This window comes from Olea europaea, unplaced genomic scaffold (genome assembly GCF_002742605.1).
Source record: "Olea europaea var. sylvestris unplaced genomic scaffold, O_europaea_v1 scaffold1831, whole genome shotgun sequence".
Taxonomy (NCBI): domain Eukaryota; kingdom Viridiplantae; phylum Streptophyta; class Magnoliopsida; order Lamiales; family Oleaceae; genus Olea; species Olea europaea.
Window position 1 is genome coordinate 186,712 of NW_019236075.1, and position 19,497 is coordinate 206,208.

General features: G+C 36.0%; 1 protein-coding gene and 1 pseudogene across 2 annotated transcripts; one reads left to right on the forward strand and one right to left on the reverse strand.

The window, feature by feature from the left end:
- Window positions 1-1,203: 1,203 nt before the first annotated feature.
- Window positions 1,204-4,314, forward strand: LOC111378547 (RING-H2 finger protein ATL8-like). 2 transcript variants are annotated; one of them, XM_023001766.1, is made up of 2 exons: window positions 1,204-1,879; window positions 3,976-4,314. In XM_023001766.1, the coding sequence occupies exons 1-2, from the start codon at window positions 1,275-1,277 to the stop codon at window positions 3,989-3,991; spliced, it is 621 nt and encodes a 206-aa protein (XP_022857534.1). In that variant the 5' UTR covers window positions 1,204-1,274; the 3' UTR covers window positions 3,992-4,314. The 2 variants fall into 2 exon arrangements, with proteins under 2 accessions (XP_022857534.1, XP_022857535.1); XM_023001767.1 differs by having other exon boundaries at window positions 4,000-4,314.
- Window positions 4,315-8,877: 4,563 nt separating this feature from the next.
- LOC111378537 lies at window positions 8,878-18,898 on the reverse strand (annotated as a pseudogene).
- Window positions 18,899-19,497: the final 599 nt, after the last annotated feature.

The following is a 19,497-nucleotide window of genomic DNA, read 5'->3' on the forward strand; positions in this document are numbered from 1 at the left end:
TATGCCAAAAAATGAAAGGTAGGGATATTTTGCACAATAATATTGAAAGGTAGGGAGTTTTGTGCTAATTACCTTTTGATTTAACGGAACATTTTAACGGAGAGTTGACAGAAGGACGTTTTGCGCAAAAAAAAAGGTAAAGATGAGGGTGTAATCCGCCAAAAAACGAAATGTATGGACGTTTTTCACAAAAAACATCGAAAAGTAGGGACGTTTTGTGCTAATTACCCTTTTTCGTAGTACAAGTTTCACCTTGGCTCGGTAGCTGTATTTTTATCTTTGTAATTTTTACTCTTTCATTGTAATTATTGTGACGAGGCAAGGTCGGAAGGTATTAAGGATTTATTCAATTCTGTCCATTTCTTGAGTGTTCTCACCTAAATTTGGCCATTGTAGGGTTTATATGCACAGATTGAAGGTGACAGACAGAGAATGATTTCTTCTCTATGTCATTTGTAATCAAATAACGTATCTTATCGTTATGATTGTCAAAATGATGAAAATTATTGTAATTTAAAATTTCACCTCTTTCACGATCTTAAAAGTAAAAAAGAGTGTTTAGAGTAAAGGAGAAGGATACAAGATAAAGAAAAGAAAAAGCGAGTTTCAATAATTGATGTTGACCTTCTCTCGGACTAGATAACGATCATATTACATAATAAAAATTAATCAATTACACAGTAATGTTAAGTAGATCCAAATTATTTAAAAATTTCGACCTCCTAAGAAGTAAATATTAGACCAATTAATAATGTTATTCGGTTTCATAGATTCTTACTTCCAGTTTATGTAACATTAAAACTCATATTACTTAATACATAAAATTAAAAGACAATATCTTATCATCAACATTAACATAAGGGCATGTTCAGTGATGATTACGAGAATTGATTTTTTGACCGTTAGATAAAAAAACGAGTCCCATTGTGAGTGAAGAAGTAAAAAATGACAGATAGAATAGTGAAATAATGGTAAAAAAATTAATTTTTGGGAGGTGAAAAATTATTACCAAATGGGGCAAAGTAAGATTGAATAGCATTATTCGAAACCAAAATATATACTTTAGAAATTTTAAAAACACCCTGAGGTTTATTATATTTGTAATTATCAAGATTTGAAGAGTTAGACAAGCAATTATTCAATACTAATTAAATTACTTATATAAACTACACTAGACAGTAGATTTGATTGATAAACATTTTTTCGACTTCACAGCTTAAAATTAGAGGAACTGTACCAAAAATACAAACCACACAGCCATCCCTCTCTTTCAAATGACTCTCCGGTCACGTTTTCTTGGCGGCGTAAATTCGCCACTATTGCCTGCGCCGTCTTCCCCCCCGCCGGGGAAGGAGTCTACTCCGCTAGACAACCAACCCCTCGACTCAGATTTTATAGTGATACTCGCGGCGCTCCTCTGCGCGCTAATCTGCGTTCTGGGACTTGTCACTGTTGCACGCTGCGCTTGGATCCGCCGCATTTCCGGTAGAAACGCCGCCGTTCCGCAGTCATCTCAGGCGGCGGCCAACAAAGGCCTGAAGAAGAAGGTCCTGGAATCGCTCCCGAAGCTGACCTATGCCGCCAACGATGACAAGAGCGGGAAGTTATCCGACTGCGCAATTTGTTTGTCGGAGTTCGCCGCCGGAGACGAGGTTCGAATGCTTCCTCCGTGCGACCATGGATTCCACGTTGCTTGCATTGACACGTGGCTTGAATCTCACTCCTCCTGCCCCTCTTGCCGCAAAATTTTGGTGATGTCACGGTGTCAGAAGTGCGGCGGCTTGCCAGAGGCCGGGTCTTCCTCCTCCTCCGCCCCTGCCAATCGTTCCGGAGCTGAGTCTGAGCCAAGCTGCAGGCGAAGAGAAGATCTCATCAACAGGTTTTTGCCTTAAATTAATATAATTAGTTCAGTCCCCATGTATAAATTAATTTCAAGTTGGGGTTCTAATAGTGAAAAGATTACTAATCAGGATCAGCAGAAGAAGAAAATTCAGTTGTTATTTCTGTATGTATGTTGTAGTGTGTGAAGAAATACCCATTACATTTTCTTTAATACTTCCATTACCCTTCCTTTAACCCTTTGTAATTACACCCGAAAATATAATTTCGTAAATTCCTTTTCTTCTATGGATCACAAATCGACCAGAAAACCAAACCAATAGAACTCATTAGCTGCTATTTTAACATTTTGCTATTTAAGATATCAACCATGTTTAATTGAGGAACCTTTTTTTCCCCAGAATTATTACGTCTTTTTTCTTGAATTTTTTTGTTGTAGTATTATAAGAATGAATGGTAGCGGTCGGGGATAAAGAAGGAGAATAATAGTAATTGTTGTCTTTAGAATTGGAAGGCTCTGTATCTGTTGAATTATTTGGGCAATGGTCGCAGCGTTTGATTTAAAAGATAATTTGTCAGGAGTTGTATCCCTTCTTCTATAAACTGTGTACCTTTTTTTTTTCACGAAACAGTTCCATCATTTATTCAAAGTTACAACCTTTGCGAATGGCTATATCCCTTGGGTGGATGACCACATCCAAAAGGCTATTTATATTGTCATTCATAAGGCAAGTTTTACACTTTCAAACCTCCTATTCCCTCTATATTTTCCCAAATATATATCTCTTTCTTGTAAACAAATCCCTCCAATGTTCATATAAAAATTCGGTGTTAAAGTCAGAAGTTCTATCTAACTAGTTCGTATGCAATGAGGTGACGCCTCCGTAGGCGCGAAAACCATTCTATCCAGGGAGACAGTTGCTCGTAACCTTGACCATTAGAGGGAGCAAAACTGTCTTAAGAAGACATCGTGAAGTCAATTGGGGTGGGATTTTTAAAATTACTTCATTAAAAAACTGTTTAGTGATTCGATTGATATGCATAATCGTTGTATTATGATATGTTGAAGTAGACAACTTAAAATCGCATGAATTACAATCTTAAGACACGATAACATTTTTACTGCAATATTTCTAGAACTAACCTCGGTAAATTCTAATAACCTAAAAATATCTCATCTCTTCCACAAATTAGAATGCCATTATCACGTGTTTTGTTCATAACTGCATTTTCATTCTTTCTGTTGGAAGTTTCATTTGTAAGATTTAGAATCCAATAGACCCTAGCTGTTTGCGTAAAAGGGTATAAAGCTTGTTTCATTCTTCTGTGGACGACTACTTTGCACGCATTTAAAAATGTAAAATTGATAACTTATTTCAAATGCAAGTTTAGGGCAGCAGATCCTAATATGAATTCATTAACGTGATCAGAAAGCTTTGTGAAAGTATTTTATGGACGCCTTTCTGCATTGAGTTTTGTATCTTTGATTTCCGTATGTTAACTCTATATTTTTTGGTAAATTATATGAAACTCAAGGCAGGTATGTATTATGAATTGCTTTGACGTTGGATGCATTATATTTGTTAAAATACTATCTGCATGGTGCTTGGAGTTGTTTAATGATAATAACAAAATAAAAGAAACTTAGACAGGAGTTGTTTAATGATAATAACAAAATAAAAGAAACTTAGACAGTATATCTATAAACAGTTCATGATGATGTGTTATTAGAAGAGGAATAGTTCATCTCGAATTCTCATAAATAAGTTTTCAAAGAGGATGGTTTAATTTAGGATTATTCTATTTGGACATCAAATGTTACATCAAGGGTTACATATGTACAAGTGGCACTGTGCAATTTATTGGTGGAAATTAAACAATTTTCATGAACCAATTACGTAATGCCACTCGTCCATTATGTAACCTTGATGTAACCCTCAATCTACATGTAGCGAAGCCCATTTAGGATTTATTCATCTGTTTGGGAGTTTTTGAAGTGTACTTTTGGAGGAACATCAAACATGCTTCCATTTGTATTCCTTGTTAAGCCTTCCAAGATAGTGTCTCGGTTGACATTTCTTGTCTGTCAATATGATCGTTTCCATGGAATGTCCGTGATCGGAGGATTGTTAACAGGAGGATCCATGGTTGAATTGGCAGCTGAGAATTAGTGACTCTTTGGTTTCTTGTGCATATTTTTGTGTGAAAGAGACGATGGAAGAGCGGGAGATACATAAGTTGGCAAAGTGGATTCAGCCCAATTTTGAGATCTTGGCTAAATTCCGTGAGTGAATGAATTGGATACCATCTCTTTTCCAGAACATATATACTCCCTCTGTCCTTTTTCGTCAATCCTAAATTGTAGAACTTCATTGTTAATAGTATTATTTATTTTGTTTGTAATATATCTCTACTTAACGTGACTTGTTATCTTATTAATTACTTCTATTTAAACAATTGTCTCAGTTTGTGGTACGGAAGGAGCGAACTATATAGTGGGTTTTCGTGGAAATGTCATGAATCAAATGTCAATGGTTGTGTGTGTTCTTTTTAAATGCATGCGAACCATTTCTATTGGTTGAATCTGTAAACTGAATTCTCCTTTCTTGAATATTATCAGTTCGTTTGGCAAAAAGGGTCTCTGCTGACTCATAACAGCATGTGTACAGAATCTAGACCCCCATTATTTTCTCTGCTGACTCATAACAGCATGTGTACAGAATCTAGACCCCCATTATTTTATTTACAACATTAAGCAAACCTAAATATTTAATTAAGGATTAATAGCGGAAGACCCTTTTCGAAATATTTTCATGTGCGATATACTCCCATACATATTGGAAATTGTGGAAAGCTTTCCTATTTGAAACCTTTCATGCAAAAACCCCCCTGCGTTAACATTCATTAGATTTTTTGTTAAAAACAGTAAAAATGTTAAAATTATAAGGAATAATTGCAATTTCAGTACCCAAACTATTTTTTACAAATTAATTTTAAATACTTTTTGGTGGTCCTGAGTTTATGAGCAAAAACCCAACTCCCAGAACCAACTTTTTTCTCCCCGACAACCTCAAAATAAGAATTTTCCACCAGAATTGGAATCCAATTCATAAAGTACCACTAAAACCTCCTTTCATTATCCTATTTCCATCTAAACTTGTGGGCTGATTGTAAAAGACGGGTTGATTCATACATCCACTTGCAAAACATGGAAATCTTCTTGGATTAAACGGTGATACTTTTTCCCATTTTCAGGACAAAGACTAAATTTTGTGTCATAACGTGACCTTCCAAATTTGCCATGGTTTTGGTGTGTGTGAAACTTGAAACAATGAACCAAAATATATTTCCTTCTGCACTGCATACAGGTCTGGATTGTTCAGTGCTTTTGGATTCAAACCCGGGTATGGCTTCCCAATGCCAAATTTGTTATCTCCCTCAATCACTTTGTGAATCAGAGAATGGTCTTGAAATCAAACCAGGAAAAAATGAAAACAGATATGACAACCAATACCCAAATTTGTAATAAATATGCTTTTAAATTCAAAGAACAAAAATATTTGTCACCATTTTTACTTGAAAGACCAGAGCAATCAGCAGCTCCTGGGCTATAAATTCCAGGTGCTTCTTCACCCACTTCATTGCAGAGTAGCAGAGTATACATTATCTCTTTTTAGGGTACAAATTTCAAGGCAAAACTCTGAAACAAAACACAAGCTGAAGGAGGAGGAGAGAGAGAGAGAGTTGAAAGCAACCAAAAATGGCGTATGAAGTTGAGATTTAGAGAGAGGCTAGAAAGAAAGAAAGTTGGGGAAGAAGGTGGGGTGGGGTGGGGTGGGGGAGAAATTAAAGTTCTAAAAATTTGGGATTGTAGGTGGCACGTATAAGATATTTGGATTTAATTTGTAAAAAGATTAAAAGTCTGGGTATTGAAATTACAATTATTTCTCTTTAATTTTGGCATTTTTAAATGTTTTTATGGAAAATATGAAGGATTTGGCACATATAAGATATTTGGATTTAATTTGTAAAAAGATTGAAAGTTGGGGCATTGAAATTACAATTATTTCTCTTTAATTTTGACATTTTTAAATGTTTTTAATGAAAAATAAGAGGGATTTTGATGATATGGGATTTTTCGAAAAAAAAAAGTTTCAAACGGAGTATATCGCACATGGAAACGTTTATAGGAGATTTTCTGATTTCAATCTTTTAATTAATTATCCAAAACATAAGAATTTCAACTTATGCTGAAAATATATCATAGAAAAATGTTTGTTAAATATTACCATTTATATAATCTTTTGCAGACTAATGAAGTGTTAAAGAAGAAAGTATGAGGAACACTCACGAGTACATGGACGACCAACCCCCCCCCCCCCCCCCCCTTTTTACATAATGCTTTACATACACTCATAATATGGGTGTGGGGATCACATGTTGAGATATTTTATTCATGTGGGATTTACATGCTTGTGAGAGTAGGTAAACCAAATTATGTACATTTAGAATTATCCATCTTTTAATTAATTATCCAAAATATAAGAATTTCAACTTATGCTGAAAATATATCATAGAAAAATGCTTGTTAAATATTACCATTTATATAATCTTTTGCGGACTAATAAAGTGTTAAAGAAGAAAGTATGGGGAACACTCACGAGTACATGGACGACCAACCCCCCCCCCCCCCCACCCACCCTTTTTTTCTCCCATGACATATTGCTTTATGTTCGTATCAATTTTCAATATCTATAACAAATTTTCTTGGTTTTGTCTTTGGTCGAATGTTGATTTTAAATTTTTAAGAGTTTTCTCACTAGTTTTGGACGGTAATGCCACCCAAGCTAACTAATGACAATGATTTTAAATGATAATAATATTAATAAAATAATTCCATAGTGCATTAAAAGATAAAATAGCCAACCCATGTCAATAGTGCTGATTTGAATTTCAAGAAATTCATATTTATTTCACACTATATAATAAAGTCGACCACAACAATAATCTTTAAACAATGATGAACACAGCTAAAATTGACAAACGATACTATAATGTTAAAAGATATTATTAAATACGTTAAGATTAAACTTATGAATATCCAATTCAAACAAGTAGTAACTTCTCTTTTGCAAAAGTTCAAACGTGTGACCTACTAAGATAACATTAATATACCTTAATTAATGCTAATATAAACTATTATAAATATTAAATCCCACTTTAATTATTCCCTCTTAATGGGAGCCAACCAACAAACATATATAAGAGGATCCACTAAACCGCCAACATTGCCCCCATACACTCATACCGCGTTTATTTTACTTGCTAGAGGTAAAGCTTGTTTTCATCTGAAAAATATTCCACAGCTTGATTCAATGTCAATTCCTAACTGCATAGTTGATACCAGATAAAATGGGAAATGATGTTTGTACAGCACCAAAGTATCGTAATTTTTACAGTCCTCTCACAAACGTGGAGTCTGCAATTATTTGGGAAATGATGTTTATACAACACCAACGTGCCGTGATTTTTAAAGCCCTCTCTCGCGGGCCCCACCCCTACATGGGAGAGAGCTTTCAACAATGTTGTACTTGTAGCACTTCTCAAATAAAATAGATTCAAGTAATTTGAAATTTGAAGTATCAGTGTGCAAAAAGGTAAAAACTTATTTTCCATTATATTATATATGCAAAATATGCTAATTCTTAATAGAATTACAATGAAAAACTAATTGTAGAAGTCAAGATTTTACCATCACCCAGATTTTACAGCAGCCTGTTCTGCTCCAACAGCATATGACTCTGTAATAACTTCCAGTGACATGCCCTTGGTTTCTGGAAACCATTGAGTAGATGAAAATCCATGAAATGATGCATACAACAGCATAAATCCCAAAAACACCGCCTAATTCAATCGAGCTAAGCATCACGGGCAGTGTGCAATTAACGAGGGCACAAATGGCAATGCAAATACCACGAACCAAGGCCGGTCCTGTGATTGTCGGGGTCCGAGGAGAATTCCACAAATTAGGCCCAACGAAATCAACGTAAATATAAAATTCAACAATATATTATGCGACCTATTGCTAGTTTAAAACTAGCATTTAAACAATAACCAAACATATTATAAAAAAAATTATATTATAAAATAACAAAACCAAAGATTTAATCATAGAGTTAAGGAACTTGAGTCAAGTGTGGAAGTGCAAATTAAGAAATCGACATAATTGACTAAAGATTTATTATCAACTAAAATTAAACAAAAATATACATATAGATTAAAATACGACTTTCTATTCCTTCTAAAGCAGATTTAGAATGAAAGAATTGTAAAATGTAGTAATATCTCCGCAAAATTTTTGTACAAAAATAAGACGATGATATGGATTTAACAAATACAATCACATAAATATCCATCTTCACAAAGTTTTTGTACAAAAATAAGACAACTACATTAATATTTATAGACATCCATTTATAAAATTCATCAAATTTCATCATTTTCAAGAAAATAAACCCCAAATTTAACCATTTTAGATCTTGTCTTCAATAAATTTACATCAAATCCCACACCATTAGATCTGGATTGTTTTACCTTGTTTTGAAAGGGAAAAAAAAAAAAATTGGGCTGAAATGAGGCCCCTCATGGTCTTGGGTCTGAGGCGAGGGCCTCATTTGCAAGCCTCAGGACTGGCCATGCCACGAACCCGAGTAGGAAAGATTTCAGAGCAGAGGATATTTGGGATTGGTCCATAGCCCACGACAAAGCAACAGAAGTAGATCACAAGCATTGAAGATAATATGAGGCTTGACCGTAAAATTTCCTACTCCCTAGCCCCCAACCCAAACAACATAATAATTAAAAAAAAGAGCGATAGAAATAGAAAATAATGTCATTATATATACGAAACAACATTATATACTTGACAACCATACATTAAATAGTTATTAGACTTGTGTGGTTCATTATAGTTCTAACGATAAAACTTCCAAATTTATAAGCATAACAAAAGCAGAAGCTAGAAATGAGTAATCATAACTATATAGATTCTATCTGCTGCAGTATTTGGATCCCGATTCGAACAATTAATGCACTTCCAATTCCTAGTTCAAGAAGAGCTGTCCAACTATGCCCTTTTGAAGCAGTTTCAGAAGGATGCTCATGCACCAGTGCTGGTCCAACTGGATGCTGATCCATAAGCTTCTCTGAATAAAGAGCAGACTGGCTTACCAGAGCCACTACCTGGATGTACTCCCCATCTACTGGAACATTAGCACCTGAGAGTGATACAAGAGACCCACGTCTAGACCCAAGCCCCTCCTCCTGATGCAGATAAATCCTTTTAAAACCTCCTTCATTCTTTCCCATCTTCACCTTCTCTCTTGGACCATTTCCATGCTAACTGCCAACCACCACCAATTCCCATGCTACTGACTGCTTCTCCTGCATTAATGAGAGTAACATGTCATCTCATGCTTAGCACACCTTCGTAGGATTGAGGCAGGATCATATCTTTCTCCATGCGTGTAGTTTGACGTGAGATTAGAGGCCTCTGCAAATGTTCGTCAGAGTCTGCACCACCATCCGATGAGTAACCCTCACCTTCCCTATGCAGACTCTCTTCATCCCAATCCTCATTCTTAACATGAAGGTCTGCTGTACTGATAATGCTACCAAAATTTGGAAATAGCATGCTACGCATACGTCCCATTTCAGGCAGTTTCTCATGATGCCAAATAGTGTCACAAGAGAATCCATAAGAGGCACACTCTGATTTACCATGCTTCCTTGTCAGGAGACAAGGGCAAGACTACTATGTCCAGTGGCCAGTTTGGCAACCCACGAGAGACCCTTCATCAGGTCCATACAACTTGATATGGTCATTATTAGCGGATGGTTCCTGACCATCGTGAAGTTCATCTGCCCGACCAGTGATGTACTCTTCTATGAATGTCTCACCATCAACATCCAGACCTTCAACCTGTAAACCCATCTCACCTGTGGATGAGAGTTACATAATGAAGTCCAGGTGATAATCAATTTTTCAAATTTAATTAAATACTTCGACTGAGAAAATGAGAAAATTCATGATAATGGATATCTAACAGGTTATGGTAAATCAAAACACAAGGAAAGCCTTATTCCCAAAAACTTGGGGTCGGTTACATTAAATATTTTTCATCACTCCTTCCAATCTATCATTGCATGTACTGAGAGGTCCAATGGAATCAAACCTTTTGCAACTTTCACTTTTGTCAATTCAAATATACCTCTCACTCTTCTAATCCATCCCACAGGGATTGCATAGTTGTGAAAGAGAGCTGGTTTAGCTCTACGCAAGGCAGGCTCCAACCATCTAAGGAGTCCTTACTTTATTGCCTAGAATAAAAACTCATTTCTTATTTTATCCATTCTAGCACATATTCATCCTGAGACCCAAATTTTTCATACGTTCATTTAAACAAACCCAACACTCAATACCATAAAGCATAAATGATACAGTAAATACTACACAGAACTTGCTTTTAACTTGGACCCAATGCTCAATGCAGTAAAGCATGAATGATTCAATAAACACAACACAAACTTGATTTTAACTTGGCAGATACATTCGAATCAAATAGAATCTCCATGAAATTTATCTTTCTTTTTAACTCTAGCTAATTTTGTGCACCAGCTTAAACATAAATACTTAAACATTATCAACTTCACTATCATCATAAATATAGTTGCTACTATAACTATAAGAACATTCTATGTATACCCTTGTAGATTTGCTTTACCTAAAACTTTTAAACTCCAAAGTAATCGTTTAGCTTTGAACTTATGATTCATCGTGTCTTAGTGCATGTTTGGACTGTGTAAATTATAAACACTAGAAATGAGTAGTGGTTCAACGAAATGAGTGGATAGTTGGACCAATTATAAATAGTGTGAAACAAGCTATTAGTCTCATCAACCAATGACATAAACCAAGAGACCTCATCTTAGATATATCTTATAAGTTCATCCATCACTAAAGCAAAAAAGATGACTCAACATGGAAACATAGTAGTGTAAAATTCTATACCGTTAACCCAGTAGTCACTAGATATCACATTCGTGATTGCTCTATCACATGTACCCATAATAATATCAAGAATGGGTCGGAAAAAAGCGTAAATCTAGAGAGAATATAAGGAGAGAGATATATATTGCCACATAGATAGAGGAGTAGAGAAAGAGGTATAAACATGATTTTTGCAATCCTTTTAGTTATTTATTGGTAGATTCTGTTCAGCATCCCAAGAGTTCTTGCAGGATCAGTGGTTAATAACATCAAACTCATAAGTTAGGAAAGAATTTAAGTTGTAATACACACGCTAAATGAATTAGGAACCAAAGCCACTGAAAATTGACAAGTTGAGTTATCTAACTGGTAATCTGTTTCTTTAAATCTTTGGAATGATTTCTGTGTCATTATCAAACCATGTACCATATAAAGCAGTATACTACTAAATAAAAAGCCCAGGTTTTGACCAATCGTGCTATCGAACCTAATGTGTCTGACTAGGTTTCACCAAGTAAAGAATGTATAGATACTAGCAACTCTTTGTTCTCTACAAGTACTATAAGGACATATAATCTATGCGAACAGATAAAAAGGTACTAGATTCCAAACAATGTCATCTTCAATTTTCGGTACATACAGACAAAGAAGAAATTTAAGAAAATAGGAACTGCAACCATTTAGTGCAAGAGAGAGAAGGCAGGGGACTGACACAGACATTTAGATTTACATGTCAAGACAAGGACAATTATTTCCAAATCATCAGGATATAGTGCAAGCGATGGTCTAAAAATGTGAAGCTCCAGGGAGATCTCCAATTTCTATAAATTACAAGTTTTTGAGCATCGGCATGAATAATAGAAAAAGAAGGCAAACACTTGTTAACAAGAGTTCATACACATGTCATCCATTCATTTCACCATGGTACATGCAGAGGTCTAATAGTTCGGGGTTGTCATAAATTCTAAATATCACAGCACAGCAAATATCTGATGCTATCTGGTTTTTATTACTCAGCGGAAGCAATCAAAATTTCTACCTACTAAAACTAAATAAATAATGCCAGAACAAAGTTTTACTTCTTATGATGTCATTAAAAAAATAAATGATGCAAGTTATTAGACAAAAGTTTTAACTAATAAAACAAAATAAATCATGCCACACGACACATTCTTTTTGGAATAACATATGAAGATAGACCAAATTTGACCTTTTAGAGAACGGCGGCTTGAATAATGTAAGCCTTCACAAATCTAAACACACAGCATCATTTAATACCTTCTAGAACACAGTTGTATGCTGATATCCAAGCTTAGAGATGAAGTTTCTAAATCAACAAACAAGAATTAATCAATCACAGAGAAGTAAATTTAGAAATATACCCGAAACATCTTCCTTGCCACGCAATTTCTACAATACTTGTTTTGCCTCAAGCATCCTTCCTTTACATACAAGCCATCTAGGAGAATCAGGCAAATATAGTACTGATAATGCAAAATACACGAGAGAAGGAATAGAGAGAACTCCTAAAATCAATTGCCAGCTACGGAAGGGAATCAAGGACATTCCAAAAATCATACAATATTCCAAAAACATTCCGCCAGAGCCAGCGAACTGAGGAAGAGTATTTGACAAGCCTCGTATCTGATAGGGTAGTCTCGGATATATAGAGCGGCACTAGAGTGACAGCCAGTCCAATACCGAACCTATCGCCAAACCGCGGAGAAAATAAAACATGAATGAAAGAATTAGCAATGGCTGAAGAAAGGGGGAATTCTTCATTCAAAATGAAAGTATCATACAACTAATATATAAATAGAACTTTGAGCTAACTAACAGAATATTACAGCTCATTAACAGAATATTACAACTCATTAACAGTAGTTAGTTAATTGTAACTAACTCTAACAAACTTTAACTACCGACTTAATATTCCAATACTCCCCCCTCAAGGTAGACGGTGTAAATCAGTGACGGCCATCTTGGAGGGTAATGGGATCAAAAGATGAGCTGGTAAAGGTTTCGTAAAGACATCTGCCAACTGATGCTAAGTGCGTATTGACATGAGCTTGATAGATCCTTCAGTTACTTTATCCCGAATGGAATGACAATCAATTTCGATGTGCTTTGTCCTTTCATGAAAGGTAGGATTACTAGTTATGTGGATTGTGGCTTGGTTATCACAAAAGATCAAAGCTGGAGCTGATGATGAAATTTGAAAATCTCGAAGCAACTGATGAATCCAAACAACTTCACTGGCCGTGGAGGCTAATGCATGGTATTCTGCTTCTACGGATGATCTGGATACTGTTTGCTGCTTTTTAGCTTTCCAAGAGATGAAGGAGTCCCCAAGGAATACATAGAAGCCTATGACATATTTTCTTGAATTAGGACAAGCTCCCCAGTCGGCATCTGCAAAGGCTCAAATCTTTAAAGAAGAAAAGGCAGAAAACATCAGCCCTTGACCTGGAGTAGCTTTGAGATATTTCAATAGATGATATAAATCATCAAGATGAAGCTGGCGTGGCTGAGAAACGAATTGACTGAGTTTGTGTACTACAAAGGTTATATCTGATCGAGATATAGTCAGGTAAAGTAGGCATCCAATGAGTCTTCGATATAAGGGTACGTCATCAACCAATTTACCTTCAAAAGAACTAAAGCGAGTTTTAGGGTCCATTGGTAAAGTAGCTGGTTTGCAACCTAGGAAGCCAGTATCTTCAAGAAGCTGTAACGTGTAGTATCTCTGTGAGAGGAAGATCCCATTGTGGGATCTAGCTATTTCAAGACCAAGAAAATATTTCAACACCCCAAGGTCTTTCAACTTGAACTGACCATGTAAGAAGGTCTTCAAGGAGTCAATTACATTGTGGTTCGAGCCCGTAATGATGATGTCATCAACGTATACTAGCAAGGCAACAAACATGTTCCCAGATCCTTTAGTAAACAAAGAGTAGTCTGACTTTGATTGCTGAAAACCATGAAGGATAAGTGCTTGGGAAAATTTTGAAAACCATTGTCGAGATACCTGTAAATTTTGAAAACCATTGTCGAGATACCTGTTTAAGTCCATAAATGGACTTATGAAGTTTACAAACTAGTTGTTCTCCTTTGGAACTTTTGTATCTTCTTTAGAATAACCCAAAGGTAATTCCATATATATCTCTTCAAAGAGGTCCCCATTAAGAAATGCGTTGTTAACATCAAATTGAGTAAGATTCCACCTTTGAATAGCAGCAAGAGCAAGTAGCATTTTAACTGTCACGAGCTTGGCAATAGGGGAGAACATTTCAATAAAATCTAAGCCCTCCTGTTAGGTATAGCCCTTGGCCACCAAACGGGCCTTATACCTGTCTATGCTTCCATCAGACTTGTATTTTATTTTGTATGCCCATTTGCAGCCAATGGAGGGTTTGCCCTTAGGTAGGTAGTGATTGTCCAAGTATTGTTCCATTCCATTGCAGTCAATTCAGATGCCATAGCCTCTTTCTAGCACTGAAATTGTATAGCTTGGTGGTAAATTGAGGTTCAAAGTTCGAGGAAACTGTTAAGAGATAATTTCTGTGCATAGAAGAGAATTCCTTGTAGGAAATGGACTTGGATAAGGGATACATTGAGTTATTGTTTGGAGGAGGTGTATTTGTTAGAAGATTGCAATGGAATTCTTGTAGATACGAGCGGGTTTTAATAGTTCTAGCTGACCTTCTAAGTAGGAGAGATGAGGGGTGATTAACATGTGTTGCTTGTTCCTTAATGGAATCTGAATTTGAGGATGGAGATGTAGATTTGGTGATACGCAGATCATTGGAAACATGATCGTTATTATTTCCATCTAGATGCACAGTGGCGGTTGTGTTTTGAGCATGATGATAGGGAGTTGGATCATGGGTAATATGAGGCAAAACGATGTCAAGAAATGGGTCAATGAGATCAGTTGTATGAGGTATGGAGTGGAAAGGAAAATGATTTTTATGGAACGTCTCTGAAAACAAGAAATGATTTTGAGGACATGTCATACAACTTATAGCCTTTCATGCCCGGAGGACATCCCACAAAAACACATGCTGTGGCTCGCGGGGGGGGAATTATTTCTATGAGATGGTAGTATTGAGGCAAAAAAAAAAAAAAAAAAAAACTTTTGTTGCTTGTGTTCATGCTCAGGTCATCACTCGCCTAATTAATACTTTGACAATTACTTTTGTGGTGGGACATGGTAAATGTTAGTGCCAGTAACTAAGCCTGCCAGTTACTAAGGAAATTGTAGAAAACCATTTTAGGACCAGTGTATTACAAAAGAAGAAGGTAGTCAAACAAAAGAATTCTCAAGAATTAGCAATACATGAAACTTAAAAAAAAAAAAAAAAAAAAAAAAAAAGACTTTCAGACACTTTGAGGAAGCTATAATCTACTGGAGTACCATCTAATAAGGTAAAAGAGTTGTTTTTCAGGATTAGTGATGGATTTTTTTTTGATAAAGAAATGTAGTTGTGAGTACACAATCTCCCCAGAATTGAATTAGGACTCATGATTGAAAGAACAAAGCTCGAGTCGCATTGAGAAAATGTTGGTGTTTCCTTTCCACTACTGAATTTTGTTCAAGTCTTTCCACACATGCAAACTGGTGAATGACCCCTTTTTTTTCATTGAAGTATTCTATGAATTTTAATTCTTGGGCATTGTCTAATTTGAATTTCTTAATTGGCTTATGGAATTGAGTTTCGATTAGAGTGAAGAACTTAGGAATGATAAAACTAATATAAGATTTCTGCCTCATAAGTTATACTCAGGTAAACCTTGTGCAATCATCAACCAAGGTAAGGAAATATCTATGACCACCATGTGTAGGAGTATGGTATGGTCCCCAAACATTACAATGAATCAAATCAAAAGCAGCATCAAACAAATGATTATTTGAAATAAAAGATAATCTCCTTTGTTTGGCTAAAGGACAAATAGGGCAAAGAAAAATAGCATCATCATTTTGTATACTAAAATCAAACTGCAGTTGGTTTTTCAACAATTTCAACTTCTGAAATAACATATGGCCAAGTCTATTGTGCTAAATTGTATCAATTACAGAGTGTTCAACAATTTTGGAAGAATGAACTGGATCAAAATTGGCTTCAACAACATAAAGGCTTGCAGTCTTCTTACCTTGTCAATCATCTTCAATGTGTGCAAGTCCTAGATGATACATGAATCAATGAGAAACTTGACACATAATGATGATTTCTTGGTCAAGGAGCTTACTGATAGGAGATTAAATTTGAAATGGGGAACAAATAAACATATCATTCAACACCAAATCACATGATAGATGCACAGTTTCAATGGAGTGCACAGGGATCTTACTGTGGTTTGGCAATGTGACATACACATTATCAATATGATTCAATGTATAAAATACGGAATGATTGGAACAAATGTGGCTTGTGGCACCTGAATCGACTATCCAATACTTAGATGAATTGGACTCACTGAAATTGAAAAATAGGTACCTGACTCATTGGTAGGATTATTACTGATCTATGTGTCCATCTTTGCAGCCTTGAGGTGTCTGCTCAGCATATTCATCAAACGTTGATACTGATCAGCATTGAGAGTTTGTATAAATTCTCCAACATTTCCTTGTGATTTATCCATGGCAATTTTAGAAACTTGATGCTCAGAAACCTGATAGCCAAAACATGGCCACTTGATCCAATTTGGTTGTTCATTTCAGGTCCTTATTTTGGTCTGAGAAGCACCAACACGCTGTCGACGTTAGCGTATTGATGTCCGATACGTGTTGGAAGTCCATTGCGGCATGTCGGAGATGAAGAAGAAATGAACTTGAAGGCTGAAAACAATAAGCAAAAGTAGAGGCTACCGTGCTCATGAAGAATAAATGCAAAGATGGTTAGAAGAAGTGCAGAAACGGCTCAGGAGGAAGAAGAAAGAAATGTAGATGAGAAAATGAAGAGACACTTGTAGAGATGCTGAGAAAGAAGAAGCAATGTAGAGGAGGAAATGAAGAGGCACGTGTTTGGACTTTGGGCAATACACCATATTATTGAAATCCACTATTCAAGTCAAATGTGTTAGGCCTAAAACATTAAACAGTCCGTAAAATTTAATTTTTCTATAACTATTTGATAGGTTTTCTTTTCAATTTTACCTTGAACAAACAAAACATTTATTTTTTACCATTTTACTCCAATAAAAAATAAAACTTACAAAGGATGTTAAATCCTCAATCCCCTTTCTTTTTAATGGTAATACACGAAAATTGCAAAAAAATCATTACTTAAAACTATTAAATTAAAAAAATAATAATTTAATCAATGTGTCGTCTACGTATCGTGTCGGAACTTTTACGAAAATCACGTGTTAGCATGTCCGACATTCGTGTCCGTGTCGGTGCTTCTTAGGCCTTGGTTTACATCCTGGGGAGATAACCATGCAATTTGTAACATTTATCAACCATATGGCCTGTGAATCCACAACAGGTGCACATAAGTTTTTCCTTCTTCTGGAACCTGTTGGAATGATGTCCAGTGCCAGCCTTTCTAGTATCATTTCGGACTTGGAAAGCCATGGAATCAAATCCAGGCGTTATATTAACTTTCCTTTGGTATTCTTCAAAAACAAGGGCAAAAACCTTATTGATAGGAGGAATAGGATCCTTGAGTAGTAACTGGCCTTGAACTTGAGCAAATGAATAATGGAGTCCCATCAAGAAGGGCATAATGTATTCTGTCTGATAATGCTCGGCTAACTTTTTAGTGCCTTCACAAACATATTTTCCACATGTACACATAGGTCTATAGTACTTATTTCTTTCCAGATTGTTTTCAGCTTAGTGAAATATGAACTGACAGATGACTGACCTTGTGTATGATTCATTAGTTCTCACCTTAGCGGGAATATGCACGGTCCATTCCGTTGTTGGAAACACTCCTTTAGATCCATCCAAATCTCATATGCAGATTCAAAGAATGTAATACTTTGCAGAAATTCGTTCACTGAAAGTGCAACCATCATTGATTGACTCCAGGATGTGTAGTTATCCCCAACCAATTGCTACGAAACTAGCACAAGTCCTGGGTTATTTGATTGATGTAGATAACACGGACTGGTTCCATCATCAATTGCTGGACTTGATGATGAAGAGATATTTGATGTTGAATTTGGAATATTTAAACCCATCGCATAGAAGCTTCAAGCAGAATTGAATGTGTCAGAGAAGGTATGAAAGCTCTGATAGCATATTGAGGAACAAAGTGTGAAGAAAGGGGGAATTCTTCATTCAAAATGAAAGTATCGTATTGAGCTAACTAACAGAATATTACAGCTCATTAACTGTAGTTAGTTAACTGTAACTAACTCTAATAAACTTAAACAACCGACTTAATATTCCAATAGGCATCGACCAATCCAATCAGCTATTGTTCCTGAGCAAGTTGTGGTAAGTGTGGCTCCGATGAGCGACATTGCCGCGACAAGCCCTTCTGCAACAGAGAAGAAAATTCAAGTAGATGAGTTTTACAGTTCTTTGCATCCCCATCAACAGAGAAGATAATTCAAGAAGGTCACGTAACAATTGGAAGATCAAAACCAAATCAAAGCACTGAAATTCTTGGATCAAGGTACGTTTCTACTTTAATCTACTCTTTAATTTCAACATGGAGCATTTACGAAAATTATGTGAAAGAATTTGATGAATTTTGGTTCTTTTCAATTTCCTACGTTACTTTTTGAGAAGCAAAAGCGCAGACGTTGGGACTAAGGAGACTCGGGACACGGGATAAGAAAAGCATTCCATGATGTTCACATGCAGAGTTAGCATGGGGTAATGGGGTCAACTTCCCTCACACCCAACTTTAAATCTTGTTTCAAATTTCTTAAAGTTGTCGATTTTGCTCTCACAAACTAAATTTTGTACTTCAAGATTTTGCCCGCACGATTATAGTTATAAAATTTGTCCCCACAACTCCATAATCCTAGCTCTGCATCTGATGATGTCCCCATTTAGCGCTTTGCATGTAAAGGTGTATATACAATGAAGTCAGGTGACAAACTGGTTGTCACACCTTTGTCGGTCTCGGTTTTGAAGCAAAGTTGGTTGAAGTTCAGGGCCGATCCTGCTACGAGGCAAATGAGGCTGAGGCCTCAGGCCAAAAATCTAAGGGGGCCTATTTTTGGTCCAAAGTTTTTTTTTTTTTTTTTGTGTGTAAATACAGAGGATCCAATTCCTCGACCTCCGCCTCCAATCTTTTCGCTGGAACCATCGGGATGTTGCAGGCAATTCATAGTTACAGACCAGAATAGTCGAACAGCCAGGAGAAGCGAAAAAGAAGACTGTTGCCAGTTTTTATTTTTTTTTCTTTGGGCTCTCTTGATCGAGATTGGGCCTATTTAAAAAAAAATATAAAAAATGGCCCAAATGAGGAAATTGAATCCATTCAAATGGTCCAGTCTATTGGTGTTAATCTGATGTTCCCCCAAACCCAAATCAGTCTCAAACTCCTTGAAAGTGCAGCAACGACGTGTGAACAGAAAACCTTGGTCCCTTACCCTTCAATTCAATTTCCATATTTCCACGTGAAGCAGATGTAGCAGCTGGTAGT

Excerpts from the sequence above, each read along its gene's own strand:
- LOC111378547 (XM_023001766.1), top strand. The coding sequence starts at position 1,275 with ATGACTCTCCGGTCACGTTTTCTTGGCGGCGTAAATTCGCCACTATTG.